The sequence below is a fragment of the Trichosurus vulpecula genome, chromosome 7, assembly GCF_011100635.1.
Source record: "Trichosurus vulpecula isolate mTriVul1 chromosome 7, mTriVul1.pri, whole genome shotgun sequence".
In the NCBI taxonomy this organism is placed as follows: Eukaryota; Metazoa; Chordata; class Mammalia; order Diprotodontia; family Phalangeridae; genus Trichosurus; species Trichosurus vulpecula.
The window spans coordinates 75,216,331-75,231,652 of NC_050579.1; the positions used below are offsets into that span (position 1 = coordinate 75,216,331).

Consider the following 15,322-nt stretch of genomic DNA (forward strand, 5'->3'; position numbering starts at 1 on the left):
CTGATAGCATAATAGTATTCCATACTCATATACCACAACTTATTCAGCCATTCCAAAATTGATTAGTATTGCTTCAATTTCTAATTCTTTGCCACCAGAAAAAGAGCTGGTATAAAGATTTTTATCCATGTAGATACTTTTTCTTTTTCTTTGATCTCCTTGGGATATAGACTTAGTAATGTTATTTCTGGCTCAAAGGATATATACAGCTTTATAGCCCTTTTGGCATGGATTCAAATTGTTCTCCAGAATGGTTAGACCAATTTATAATTCCACCAACAGTTCATTAATGTACATTTTCCCCTCATATCTTCCAGCATTTGTCTTTTCTGATAGGTCTATTGTGGTACCTCAGAGTTATTTTAATTTAAATTTCTCTAATCAATTGTGATTTAAAGCATTTTTTCATATGACTTTAGATAACTTGAATTTCTTCTTCTGAAAGTTACCTGTTCACATCCCTTGACAATTTATCGATTGAGAAATGGCTCTTACTTTTATAGATACGATTCAGTTGCCTCTATATTTGAGAAACGAGGTCTTTATCAGAGAAACGCTATATTTTTTTCATGTTACTTCATTGGCTATATTAGAATATTATCAAAAATGATTATCTCTTTTAATTAGGTCTATTTCTGCTTCTGCTTTGAGATCATGATTACTACCCCTGGCTTTTTTACTTCAACTAAGGAATAATAAATTCTGCTCCCTCTCCTTTTCTTTAGGTACACTCCATCTTCTTATTTTACCTCTATGTGTGTCTATTTCACACATGTCTCTTGTAAACAACATATTGTTGTATTCTTGTTTCTAATCCATTCTGCTATTTGCTTCTGTTTTATGGGTAAGCTCATTCCATTTACATTAACAATTATGATTGATAACTGTGGATCCCGTTTTCTTCTGTTCTTCTCAATTTTTATCCTGTCTTTCCTCAAAAGTCTGTTTTGCTTCTGACTGCTGTCTTTTATCATCCTCCCTACTTTCTCTTTTCTTCTTTCCCCTCCAATTTCCCTGTTGGGTAAGATAGATATCTATACATAACTGAGTATCTGTATGTGTGTGTATGTGTATGTCTGTATATACACATATGTATGTGTATATACATACATATATGTGTGTGTGTGTGTGTGTATTCTTCCTTCTTTGAACTAATTTTGATGAAAGTGGAGGTTTAAGCATTGCCCATTAACCCTTAATCCCCTTCATTATAAAAGATCTTTCTTGTTTGCCTCTTTTATAGGACATAATGTTCCCCATTCGACCTTTCCCTTCACCCTTCTCTCAGTGTATCCCTCTTTCTAACTCCATTTTTTGGAGATCATCCAAATATTATTGATTCACACCCTGGCCTTTCTATGTATACTGCTTCTAACTGCCTTAATAATGATAAAGTACTTAGAGATTACATATATCATCCTCCTATATAAGAATGTAAACAGCTTAATGAGTCTGTCTTTTATATTTATATTTTTATGCTTAAGTCTTGTGTTTGAATGCCAGATTTTCTATTTGTGCCTGGTATTTTCATTAGGAATATTTGTAAGTCCTTATATTTCATTAACCATGCATTTTTCCCCTGAAGTATTATACTCAGTATTACTGGATATGTTTTTCTTGGTTGTAATCCTTGCTTCTTTGCCTCTACAATATTATATTCCAAGCTCTCTGCTCCTTTTAATGTGGAAGCTGCTAAATCTTGTGTGATTCTGAATGTGGGTCCATGATATTTGAATTGTTTCTTTCTGGCTCCTTTCAATATTGTCTCCTTGACTTGGGAGCTCTGGAATCTGGCTATAACATTCCTGGGAGTTTTCATTTTGGGATCTAGTTCAGGAGGTGATCATTGGATTCTTTCAATTGCTATTTTACCATCTGGATCTAAGATATTTTCCTGGATAATTTCTTGAAATATTATGTTTGGGCTCTTTTAAATTATCTCACTTTGATCTATTTTTCAGGTCTTTTTTTAAAAAATGAGATAGTTCAAATTTTCTCTTTTTTCATTTTTCTTACTTTGTTTTATTGTTTCTTGAGGTCTCATGGAGTTGTTAGCTTCCAGTTGCCCAATTTGTATTTTTAAGGAATTATTTTCTTCAGTGAGCTTTTGTAGCTCTTTTCCATTTGGCCAGTTCTACTTTTTAAGGTGCAAATATTTTCTCCAGTATTTTTTGTGCCTCTTTTAAGAAGTTGTTAATTCTCTTTTCATAATTTTCTTGCAGCACTATAATTTTTCCCCAACTTTTCTTCCACCACTCTAATCTCTTTCTCTAACTCTTCCAGAAATTCTTCTTGTTGGGCTTGGGTTCAATTATCATTTTTCTTTAAGGCTTTGGTTGTAGAGGTTTTCACATTATTATCTTCTTTTGATTCTGTGTCTTGGTTTTCCCTCCCATCATAGTAGCTTTTTTATGGTCAAGTTCTTTGTTGTTGCTTGCTCATTTTTTTTCAACCTGTTTCTTTATTTCATACTTTTTGTTAAAGTTAGTTTCTGCTCACCTTGGGGTGAAGAGGCATTGTCTCTAGCTTCAGGCTTTTTCATGTGGTTATTTTCAGAGCCAATTCTAGAGGTATACAAATTGTCAGTGCCTCTAAGGTGGTATATTCTGCTCTTCTGGTCTGAGCCCTGGCCTTTACCCAGGAAGGCCCTTCTTCTGCTGCAAGTGCTAGTGCTATTCTTGACCCTGGGACTATGACTAGGTCCTCTGCTCTCCTGCAGCCACAAGAACTAGTACTCCTCTCTGCCTTGGTACTGCAACCAGGGCCCCTGCTCTCTAGTGACTGATGAGAAGCTTTCCTCTCCACCCTGGAAATGTGAACCAGAACTACTTACAGGCAATAGAGTTGCCAATTAGTGCCATGTGCAACCAGTTTCAGCAAAGGGTCCCCTGTAATCTGTTTCTAACTGGTTGTATAAACCTCTAACCATCTCTGGGCTGAGAGCTGAAGCTGCTGCTGCTTTAGCTATCACAGCTGCCTCCAAGACCCTGCATGGTCCACTTTAGGCTGGCCCCCACCTTAGTGTCACATACCTCTCTTGCCAACCTCCATAGTTGGTTTGGGCTGGGAAAATGTTTCGTTCTGACCTTCTGTTGGCTCTGCTGTTCCAAAAATCAATTTGAAGTGATATTTTAAAGTTGTTTCAAAGTGAATAATGGAAGAATTTGTCTGAGTTACTGTGTCTAATCTGCCTTCCAGATGTACACATTTAGATCTTGGTATGAGTTTGGTACAGAAGTTAGAATATTGCTTATTGTTTTTAGATCTAGAACATTCTATTGATTTCCCTTTCATATAAAATAATGTATTTCTAGTTTAATTTACATGAAGAAAGAGCATCTGTTATTACTCAAAATAGTCTAGAAATTCTACCATTTTATTAAATATTCATTCTGTCTACCACATTCTGGAATACTTTTAAAACAATTTCCATAACAACTATATTATAGGCTACTTCTATTTGGTTACTGAGTTCACTGTCAATTCTAATGAATCCTATCCAATTAAAATTGTGTGCATAATTTGTGTAAATTCATTATCAATATTATTAATTATATTTGCAGATAGAAGCATGTAGTTCCTTTTTGCTTCAGAATGTTATAGCGATTCATGTCATGCTTTCATATATTATAGGCCTGTCCAAAGCTAGAAAATAATTTTGATGACATCAAGCACACGACTCTTAGTGAGCGAGGAGCTCTTCGAGAAGCAATGAGGTAAGTCTGGGTCACCATAGCAACAGTCACAGATGTGGTAAAGAAAAAGTCATTCTTCATTATTGGGGGAACAAATGAGTTCATTGCCACCATTCAGCTCTGTTCTCTAAGGTATTAATTTGTCAGTGGAGAGGCTTCCCTTGAGGCTCCACTTTGGTTTTGAAGCTGCATAAATGTTCAGCTTCACTGCACAGTAAAAAATGTAAATGTTTAATTTGTGACTTAAAATGCTTAAGGGGTGTCTTGTTTTATATTTATACTAAACTGTGTGAATGAATGAAAATATTGTTCATCTAAATTCTGCCTGTGTTGGAAGAATTATACAATGGGGTTCTAAATGACTTGGTATTTCTTATTAATTTATATTTAAATTTTTTTAAAGTAGTGATTCATGCATTTTCTGTTGATAAGACTTTAATAGGGTTATATTCAAAGAGTAAAAAAAAGTTAACTTTTCTCCTTAAAACATTTTAAATGTTTTGCCTCATTTTTACTATATTTCTAGTTCTTATTTACACATGTAAAATTTCATAATGGTACTGATGCATTTTCAGGGTAGAAAAGTTTTACAATAAGAATTTTTTATGGTGAATGTCATCACTATTATTTCTCATAAACTTTATAAATTTTCTAGTGACTTTTAATTAAGTATTTAAAATATAATAGTTGATTGGACTCGAGGAACATAAATATATGAGACACTTTAAATGGTTACTCATTACTCAGCCTTAGAAAATGAAACAAGTGATTTTTTTTAAAGTTCTGTTCTGGAAATATGATAGAATTACTTTCAAAATGGTTCAAAATATTTATTTAGTGTGAAGAATTAATATTGATTTTAAAAATATATCCTCCTTCCTAATCTTTTTTCCTTCTTAGACTCTGAGGTTAAAGAGGAAATGAAAATTTTAAAAAATAGAAGAAAGGATTATCTAAATGAATGCCCAGTGAAGTAGCTCAGACTCTATTCCTCTTAAGGCAACACATAGTTACCATATACCTTAGTTTAGAAGCTGCCCTCATTTAGTAACCTCCCTTTTACCATGCAAGCAGCAGGGGAAAGTAATTAAATTTAATAGAAGCTGCCCTCATTTTGAAGCCACTTCTATTTAAAACCACAGGGGGAGGTAATTAAATTTAATGGAAACAGTAGCTTCTACACAAAGATACATGGTACTTTCTATATAGATGATTATGATGTCACAAAAAGAGGAATAATATATTGCTTGTAGTGAGGAATTACCAGCTGGAGCAAGTGAACCTATTGTTAATGTTTTTACTAATAAAAAAAAAGGAAAAGTGAACCTGAATCCGCAAATGAATCTTTGACTGAAACTCACATACAAATCTAGATAAAGGTTGTTAATTAAAAAAGATCTAGAATACATAAGATGTGACTATATTAGGGGTTAGTAACAAACATTATAAAATAATTTTATTTTTCAATATTCTAACTCCTGTGTGTTTGTAACCTTTGGAGTCAAATTGAATAAATGCATTTTTATTATAGGAAACTAGTTATTCTCAGTGTACCTACTAACGTCTTTATACAACTCAATCACCCACCCACAAATTCAGACACACAGAAGACAAGGGGAATATTGCCATTTAGGCTTTGAAGTAAAGAATTAAAGAACTACAAAGAAAAAAATTGTTGAGAAACAGAATTATTGGAAACGGATTCAAATGAGAGGAGAAGAACAAAAGAAAAGAAAATCAATAGAAACAGGAATTTGGCATCAGGGGAAAACTAAGGTGCCCCTGAGGGGGTATATGTAGAAATTATTTAGTCTTTTTCATGTTTATTTATTTAGCTATTTTAAACCATTTTACAGAGTATATCAGGAGGTACCCTTTATCATATTCTCCTCAAGTGAGTCCTATTATGGAAAAACTCTGACATGAGATCCATAGTTCAGATTATATTTTCAGCTAACTTAGTCATTTTCATTACTGGAAAAATAAGGGGTTCAGATAAGCTAAATCAGCAAATAATTCAAACATTCTTAATATACAGTATGACTTTATAATATATTGGATACTTGTTTAATATTATATTTTTTTGCTTTGCTTTTATGAATTCTTAATAGGGCCTTTTTTAGTGTGTGCATTTTTGTGAACTATATAGCAGACAGGCAGGCAAAGGGGTAGAAAGACATGCTGAGTGGGAGGTAAATCGGTGGAAAGAGGGTTGAACTAGGAATGAGGAAGATTTGAGTTTAAACTTACTAGCCCTATAATCCTAAGCAAGTCATATAACCTCTCTCTACATCAGTTTCCCTAGCTATAAAATGGGTATAATTGTAGCACAAACCTCCCAGGATTATTGTGAGGATCAAATAAGATAATATTTGTAAAGTGCCTTGCTTTGAAAAGCTTAAAGTGCTATATAAATGTTATCATCCTCATCTTTCTCCTCCTCCTCCTCATCTTCTATTTAGCCAAATTCCATGTAATGGAAAATTGAATGTAAATTCCAGCTTTTATATTCTCTGATTCTTGGGATCTATTCTTTAATATCATGAAAAACTGTGTTTGAAAGTCTCTTTTTCTGTGGCTTTGTTCACTGTGAGGGCAATTTTCCCACTTGAGCCAATGAAACTGCAGATAGAAGACAGACAATAACTACAGCAGTAGCAACCACATGGGAACACACTTTTTGAGTATTATGTCTATGAATTGACTGCCTTCACATTAGTGATCCATTAGTGTAGCACTAAAAATGTTAAATAAAAAACAAAATGACTCTGACAGGGGAAATGAAGAAAAGATTCTTACATCATTCGATTGGTCACTCAAGGAGCAATTTATTAAGCGCCTGCCACACACCAGGTATAATCCTAACTCTGGTAATGCAAATACAAATACCGAAAAATGCCTACTCTTAAGGACTTTGTTACATCGGTGGACAATTCGTCCCTGTGACCCCTATGTCCTTCTAAGACTTACGACAGCATAATTCAATAATTCTGATGACATCAAAAATGGTAATTAATAAACCATTAAATGACCAATTAAGTAACCAATTATTAGTTAACCAATAATATTTTTCAAAGTTCTTATTATTTCAAGGAAATAAGAAAAATAAAAAATTAAAATAGCAGAGTAAATGAGTTCAGAAAAATTGATCCTACAATTATTGAGAAATAATTGATTAATTGTCAATGATAGTTGTCATTTTTCTTGGTTGTTGCCTTCTAGGATCTTGCACTTTCTAGATAACAGTTCTCTGGGCATTTTAATACTTTCCAGTGGTATTGGCATATGAGAGAAAACATCTTAAGACTGTGTCCTAGTCTGTTGCAGCTGGTTTAATGAAACAGATTAAAACTGAAGAAGCAAATGGACCAATAACACTAAAAAAAAAAAGTAGTTCCAGGATCTTTATCATGAATACATTTTTTCATGTAAGTAATATCTCTTAATAATTTAAAGGGGTTAAGAGGAGAATCGTATGAGCACAGGAACAAGAGAAAGCAAGAAAATAGCGGGATTGTGTAAACCAAGAGCAAAGTATGCAACACTGTCTCCAAATGGTAAGGGGTTACAAGATCCCGCTGTTGAGAATGATGATCCTCAAGTTTGGCCAGGAGAGAAGGGTCTTGATGGTCTTGGATATCCTTGAATCTTGCAATACAGGTCTTCTGAGGCTTTCCATTGTCCTTGAATTCTTTGATAGTTACCTTCTCTGTCCCACATACCATAGTAATGTGGGCAGTGGGGAAGAGAACCACGTTTGGTTCTCTTTCACAGTCACAGAGGTTAAATTGTCTACAAAAGTGTATGTTTCTAGTTTGAAAATTCCAGATACAGAGGGGGAGATGCCCAAGAAAGGGTAAGAGAAGAAGACATTTTACAGCAGGCAAAAGTTATTGCCAAAAAGAAACAATACAAAACAGAACAGAATGGAACAATACTGAAATTTTTCTGTTCTGCCGCAAGATAGAAAAAAGAGCAAGTTAAATTTCTGACTCATAGAATTGTAGTACCGATTTTAAATTTTAATTTCTTATCTTTTCTTCTGTTCTTTAATGGAATAACCATAATAACAGTAACAATAGCAATAATTTACACTTAGGTAGTTCATTAAGGTTTGTAAAGTGTTTTGCTTTATTTATTATTCCTGTTTTCCAGATGAAGCAGCTTGAGGCTCGTCAAGGTTAATTGACGTATCCATGGACAAAGAGCTAACAAATATCTGAGATGTCATTCTAACCCAGGTCTCAGACTCCAAGTCCATCTCTCTTTCTAGTACTCTAAGCTGCCTGGTATACTAAATAGCAAAAAAAAAAAAAAAAAATGATGATGCTCTAGGGGAAAAAAAGGAGAAAGAACTTTGATCTTTACTGGCAAAGGTATCTTGCGAACAACAATAACAGAACCAGATCCATCAGGGTGATGGATCAGTTTCCTTATTTCTAAAATGAGGAATATCTTTCAAGTTCCCTTTCATCTCCAAACCTATGACCCAGTAATACTATCTATTTGCCTCTTAGATTATAGATGGCACTAGAGCATAGTTCTGGGTTACCAAAAAACAAAACCAAAAACCCTTGAGATGTCAGAACTTTAGACGAAAACTCAAAGAATATGATATTTTGCAGTAAAGAAATTGTCTTCAAGTCATTGTACAAAGGGTGAATTAACTAGATCTCAGCTAAAAGCTGAGATCTCTCAGAGCTTTCATTTAGCCTCTGGCTGACCCTGTCGATGATTTGAGGTTTATAGCACTAGATGGCAATATTGAGTTGAAGAGCTTGGCCCCTTCAGGTATGTGCTACATGCATGCTGTATTTTCTCTATTTAAGGCTCTCTCTAGGAATATATTTTCTTAGGCAGAGGGCAAGATTCATGATACACACACATGTATGTGTACATATATATCTCAAAAGATGACTCTGTGGAAAATGGATTTTAGAGAATTCAGAAATATAAAAGAAGTTAATATTTCAGTTTTTAAAAAGCTAAGTAGTTTAAGGTATTTTCTTTTTCTTAAGAAAACTCATTTACTCTTTTATTAATGTTAGTCCCTTTCCAGTATCTAGCCACTTTAAGGAACCATTTTACTTTTATCTCTTTGCTATGATACTTTTCCTCTGGAGCCTTTCACTCTCTGGGCCAGACTACTAGTGCCACCCTATAAACTGCCTTGCATTAACCTTTGTATTTTAATTTTAATTGTAAACCCTTGTCTCTTTCGAATTTCAATTTCTTAACACCAATAAAATAGCTGAATCTATCTACCCACCCCCACCTCAGATGACTGCAATCTGAGATTGACTTAGAGTCAGAGACAAGAACAAATACTGATATTTAAAAGTTCTTAAAAATATCAAGTGAAAAAGGAAGAGATTTTAAATATCAAACACAGCGAAGGCAAAGAATAACAACAGACCTTTATATGTTTATGTATTCATAGGTACTAGAAAAGAGTCTTGTATATTTGAGTGGAAAATTGATTAATTGTCAACAGATAGATATCAATATTTTCACTCATTGCCCTCTAGGATCTTGCTCTTTACAAAACATCCAGAAAGCAACATAGTATTATAGGTACGCAAATGTTTTCTAGTGATCACGCTTTATCAAAGAAAATATTTTAAAGAGTCATACTAGCCTCATGCTTTAGCTTTCTGGGGAACTTAGAGATTTCTGTGGAAGAGGCAAGTGCACCAATAATACTTAAAGGCAATAGATTCAAGCCCTAGTGCATATATTTTTCATAGATTTTGGTGTTGTAGTAGTTGTTAAACCAACTCGGTTTCATGGAATTCAAATACACAAGTATTTATCCAGTGCCTACTAAGTGTAAGGCGCTATGGTAAACATCTGGAAATAAAAAGGTAAAGTGAAATCACTTCTCCCAAGGAATTTAAACTAGTGAGAATTTGTCTTCTGCTGAAAGCATGAACTTCCATCTCATATAAGGAATTCTTCTCCCTTAGGGCTATGTTGCCAGAGTTCATGATGGGATAAACCTGGCTCCCTAAGTTCTGAAATAGTTATAGTCGATAATACACTTTGGAAACAAAGTGTCTTCACTCCTATGAGGAATCATTTACTAATTCTCAGCCTGGCTGCTAATAGCAATTGCTTTTTAAAGAGATAGAATTGTTATGGGAGAAAAACTTCCTCTGGGTTCATGCGGTGGGTAGCTGCTGCTAAATATATGTTTACCGCAATGCCAGATTATAGGGGTAAAAAACTGAGGTTTTATTATTGTACTCAAGAATAGGTTCAGACTTCAGAGAAAAACCTGAACAATTATGAGAATTCTAATCAGGTTTCTTGTAGGAAAATTTATGTCAAAGTGACAGAGAAATAATCATTTACATATTGCCATCTTGTATATTCCTCATAGGCCATAAAAGTGAAGGAGATGATAGATCTCACACTTCCTTCAATGTCACCAAAGTTGAACAGATTTAGTTAAATGGATTCATAATCTCATACATCCTCCTAAGGAAGCAAACTTTGTCAAACAATTAGTAAACTGAGTCAGTTACAGATTAAACTAGATTTAGAGGATTCATAATTAGACTAATTGAGGAGGAAAATTTACATGTCACCAAGGAGTGCAGGGACAGTTGAGATTCTTCTTCTGACTTCTTATGTAAGGAATGTTTAAGGCTTTATATCTCATGGGACAAGTTTTGATCAGGTGGGGTTAATATCAACTAAAAGTGGCAGAAGGAAAAAAAGAAATAAAAATTCCCATAACAGAAGCACTTCAAATAATTTGAAATATTTTAATATAACACAATGATCATTAAACAATTTAATATTTTTGGTTTTCTAATGTTTCTTTTTTATTCTCAATTCAAACACCAAGAATGACAAAGAGACAGGAAGAGATGGAGAGGGAATTTATACATACGCAGCAAAACACAAATAGAGAATTCTATTTGAAGGTGTGAATTTTCCTTCTGATCCTTACTCTGATCTCTTTAGGTCATAGAGAAATAAGGTGATTACCCAAAGGAGGAGTTCTTTTCTGGGCTAATGTAGAGAGAAGACAACAAGACTTTGTTTGGTAATTGATAGTTAAAGAAAGACTGATAAGGTTTATTTTTAAGATTAGTCCAAAGTCTTTACCCTGGGATCATTATAAAATGTCTTCTTAGTATTTTTAAATGGAGAAGGGGGTGGGAATTATTCTCTGAGAAATAAGACTGGAAAGCAGGTGAGTGCCAAATTGTGGGAAGATATAAATTCGAGGCTGAGGAGTTTGTTTTGTATCATAGAAGCAATAGGGAATCATTCAGTCAGTATTCACTAAATGTGCTGGATACTGTGCTCAATACTGGAGATGCAAAAAGAGTCAAAAGATAGAGGAGCTTACTGTCTAATGAAGGAGACAATACCTTTAAAGTAATAGGGAAGGTAGGAGGCAGGAGGATTTAGGAGAAAAAAAGAATTTTGAGTAGAGAAAGTAACATGGTCAGATTTGAGGTTTAAGAATATCAATTTAGCAACTTTTTGGAGGATGGGTTAAAGAAGTAATGTTCTGGAGGCAAGGAACCTGATTAATATACTATTGAAATAGTTCAATTGATAGGTAGTAAGGACCTATCCTAGTCATGCCTTCCAAAAACCCAACTCTGAGTCACTCCCATTAGCTTTCTCCTTCACTTCTATTACCTTGGTGCTGAAAAGAGTTTGAAAAATGCATGAAGCTGTGCAGATTGGATCCTTTAAAAATTTATGTAATCTAATCTCAACTGAACCCTCACTGCAGCGAGGCAATCATTTTATTTCTGCTTAATTGAATCAGCACCTCATTCTCCACAGTGACTGTTCCATACTTTTCCATGTTCCTTCAAACCTCCCACATCACCCCTCTACTTAAACTTTTCATAGAGGATCTAGCCTTATACTTCAGGCCATGTGATAAAATTTCTCTTTTCCTTTCTCTTCCTCCTCATCTCATATCACATCTTCTCTTTAATGCCAGTTTCAAATCTGCAAGTGGCCATTCTTCTCTCCAAATCCAAGCCCTCTAAATGCATATTTTCTTCTCCAGCAGATTACTATCATCCCTACTTACAGTCTAATCTTGAATATCTCTCCATTTACTGGCTTCACTTGAGCCAACCTTTCCTAATATTAGCAATCTCCCATGAAGGTGAAAAAGCTGTATACACTAGGTACCTCTGCAATCTGGCCACCAAGCTCCTTTTTTTCCTATTAGTCCTGTGCCTAAAATACAGAGGACAGAATTTTCTTTTATACTGTCAAAGTGACCTCCTTAAATTTTCCGCACATGTTACATTTCATATCCAAAATCTATACCTTTGTATAAGTAATCCATTACATCAGGAATTCCCTCCCTCTTTATCTGCACCTCATAGAAAAATTCCTAGATTTTGTTCAAGGAATAGTTCAGATATCATCTCCTGTACAAGACCTTCTCGGATCCTGGATATTGTTAACATTACTTCCTCTCTCTCTCTGTCTTAAAATTACTTTGAATTAGATCTTATTTTTTTACACTCATTTCTTGTCCATGTATCATATTTATTCCAGGGAAATATAAGGTGAGGGAAGGGTTTTGAAAAAGTAGGGACTTCAAAATGTTTGTTACAGTGAATTATATTTGCTACTAATTCTCTCTCTCTCTCTCTCTCTCTCTCTCTCTCTCTCTCTCTCTCACTCACTCTCTCTCTCTCTCTCTCCCTGCCCATCACAATGCAATATATACATACATATATGCACACATTTTGTGTTTATATATGCATTCACATGTGTGCAAATACAGGGGTGTATCTACTATACACATAGGCACATATGTGCAATGGAACCTGGAATACTTTCTATTTCTACATAATTTATCTACTATCTCAACTTGTCTTTTAATGTACAAAGCAACCACAAGCAAATCAGGTTGCATAATAGAATTTGTATGTGATAGAGATTAATTTAAACAATATTCATTCTAAATAATGCAAAGCACCAGTCTAAAAGAAGTAGTGCCCTAGGAAAGAATTATATTGTTTACTTATGAAACCTGTTGTCATTTCATATTAAAAATGCAATGTTATTTACAAACTAAAATAACATTGAGATGCGCCATTTTCGTGGCAGTTTGATACTATTTGAGGGATGATTTCAGCTTATAAAGGAAATGTCTATTATTGGCCTGTGGGGTATCACTGCTTTGTTTGTTTTAGAGATAGAGGGGTAAAACAAATCCTACCAAAGCTATTTGAACCAAAGATGAAATAGAATTGAAATTTACATTCTTACTTGGCATCAAAGTCTGTATTAAAGGTTTGTGAAGAAGAAATGTCTTTTGTTTTACTCCCAAAGAATATTACAAAGCTCAGTTGTTAACATAGAGTGCCAATTATTTTTAGATACAGTCTTTGAATGAGCAGCTAATAGTTAAAATTATTTAGGAGATAAAAAATTGGTACTGTGAGAATTAGCTTTAATTTTAAGTATCCATAATTGAAGTGCCACATTATGATTTTAATGTTATGGTAATCTTGTTAACATGCCGTTGTGTATATACTATCATATTTTAATGTAGTTGCAAAGCTTAAGTAAACTATAAACTAAATTGCTTTTTGAATCAAGCTTTTACAAGTGGAAAATTATTGGTTTACATGTTTTGAATACATATATTGTAATCATATTTGGCATTTTTCTACAACAACTTAAGAAGAACAATAGACTAGATTTATACATAATGCCTAATTGTGTTTTAAGAACATTAGAATCTTTTGTTAATGCCCATGCTTATTAATTAGGGCTCATTCCATTTTGTACTCTATGATTCTACCCCATTTTAAATGTTAGCCTTGTCTTTCTGGAGACACACATGGTAGAACTAGATCTCTCAATCTTGCAGACTATCAGTGCTCTCCATCAGGTGTCTCCTATTGTTGCAGATTGATCAAACTGCCCCTGATTTTCACCGTGGTCCACTTTGATGGCATTTTTGGCTTTACAAAGAAAAAAAAACATTCCATGCCATCTGATATTACAGTTACCTAGTCAGCAAAGTAAGCCTTTCTTACCCTGGCTTTGCCTATGGAACTGCTGGGTATTAAAATAGTTTAAAGCAAATATTTGGTCTGAAGTCCTCAACCCTACCTCTGATAACTACTCATTAGTTTGGAAAAAAAAGGAGATCCTTTGAAGTTTCTAGAAATTGATTCAATGGGAAAATTATTTCATTTTTTTCAATAAATATTTATTAAACACTTTCTATGTTCCAGCCCCTGGAAATAGATATACAAAAATTTGCTGAAGAAAACAACTCCTTAAAAAGTAGAACTGATCAAATAGAAAAGGAAGTCCAAAAATCCACTGAAAAAAACCAACTCCTTAAAAAGTGTCTGAGGCCAGATTTGAACTCAGGAAGATGAATCTTCCTAACTCCAGGCCTGGCACTCTATCTACTGTACTGCCTAGCTGCTACCTAAAATGATGACTCTATCATAAAATTTTAACTTCCCAGAAAGCAAGATTTGACAAAGCTTGAAATTTAGGCTAAGTTAAGGCTGCTATATTTCCAAAGCATGTGGAACTTTTTCCTGGAAATGACATGAAAGTTTCTCTTCTTTATTCATTTTATAGTAACTCTTCCAACTATAGAAAAATACTGGGTTTGACAATGAATATTCAGGACGTTGCTTTGGCCATAGCTCAGCACCATGGCTCTTAGAAGCATTATTTATTTACATAGGATAAAGAGTATTTTGACGTACTAAGTAGCATCTTATTGATCTGTTTACTTGGGCAGAAATGTTTGATTCAGTTTGTGTTGTGTCTCCTCTAGACCTTGGGAGTGGCTTCTGTCATAGATGTCATCACTTTGACTTTGAAATGGTAGATGTTCTACTGCCTTTATTTAAAGACCCTTCATATCATCAGCTGTTATTTGAACTGGATGTTTGTCATTTGTTCACACAGGTGATGTGTTCAGTCAACATCTATGCCATGTTTACAAACCAATTCTCTTGGCGATGTCTTCCCCTGTCTTCCAGAAGTTGAGAGTAATTTCTTCTTTCAGATAGAAAAGAAGAATGATTTACAATAAAGTTAAATTACTCGCCAGCATCATATTTGTCATTGTCATCTTTTTTCTTCATCTTTCTTCCCTTCTTTCATTCCTGTAGATAATGTTTTAAATTTCATATGCTGTGGAGAGATGTTGCCTGAGACATTTCTTACCTAGGGGTATAGGAATTGGATGGTAACTTAAAATAGGTGGAATTAAAAAGTCATCTTTGAAACAGCGTGTTCCCCTGCACTTGAATAAGAATAAAGAACTACGTATTTGAGTAAGGAATGTCTTATTTTCATAGGGAGAAAAGAGAACTATAATGCATGCCATCTTTGGTTTTCTGTGTCCCAGAAACAAGCTCTGGGCTGGCATAGACTGCTTTAACCTAAAGGACAATTCCTAACCTACACCTATTGATAAGTTTGTGGCTTGTTTTGACCACACTCAGAATTTCCTTTGGGAACCTCAAAATAAAGTTTATGACTAGGCTTGCATAGAGGTGAGTAAAGGGGTCCTCCAATTTCCTACCAGTGTTCAAAGTAGTAATGCAAATTAGGTATCCAGGGCAGCATTGAGTTCATCCAACATAAGA

The 15,322-nt window shown here is 34.3% G+C and overlaps 1 protein-coding gene and 1 long non-coding RNA gene across 2 annotated transcripts in view; both read left to right on the forward strand.

Moving 5' to 3' along the window:
- Window positions 1-15,322, forward strand: part of DPYD (dihydropyrimidine dehydrogenase) — a 1,113,082-nt gene that overhangs the window by 152,004 nt on the left and 945,756 nt on the right. The window contains exon 3 of the mRNA XM_036769110.1: window positions 3,634-3,716. Within this exon, the coding sequence (XP_036625005.1) occupies window positions 3,634-3,716 (83 nt within the window). The remainder of the gene's footprint in view (window positions 1-3,633; window positions 3,717-15,322) is intronic.
- Window positions 6,932-14,783, forward strand: LOC118858543. The gene is made up of 2 exons (XR_005010947.1): window positions 6,932-7,123; window positions 14,637-14,783. It is a non-coding gene; the product is annotated as an uncharacterized LOC118858543 (long non-coding RNA).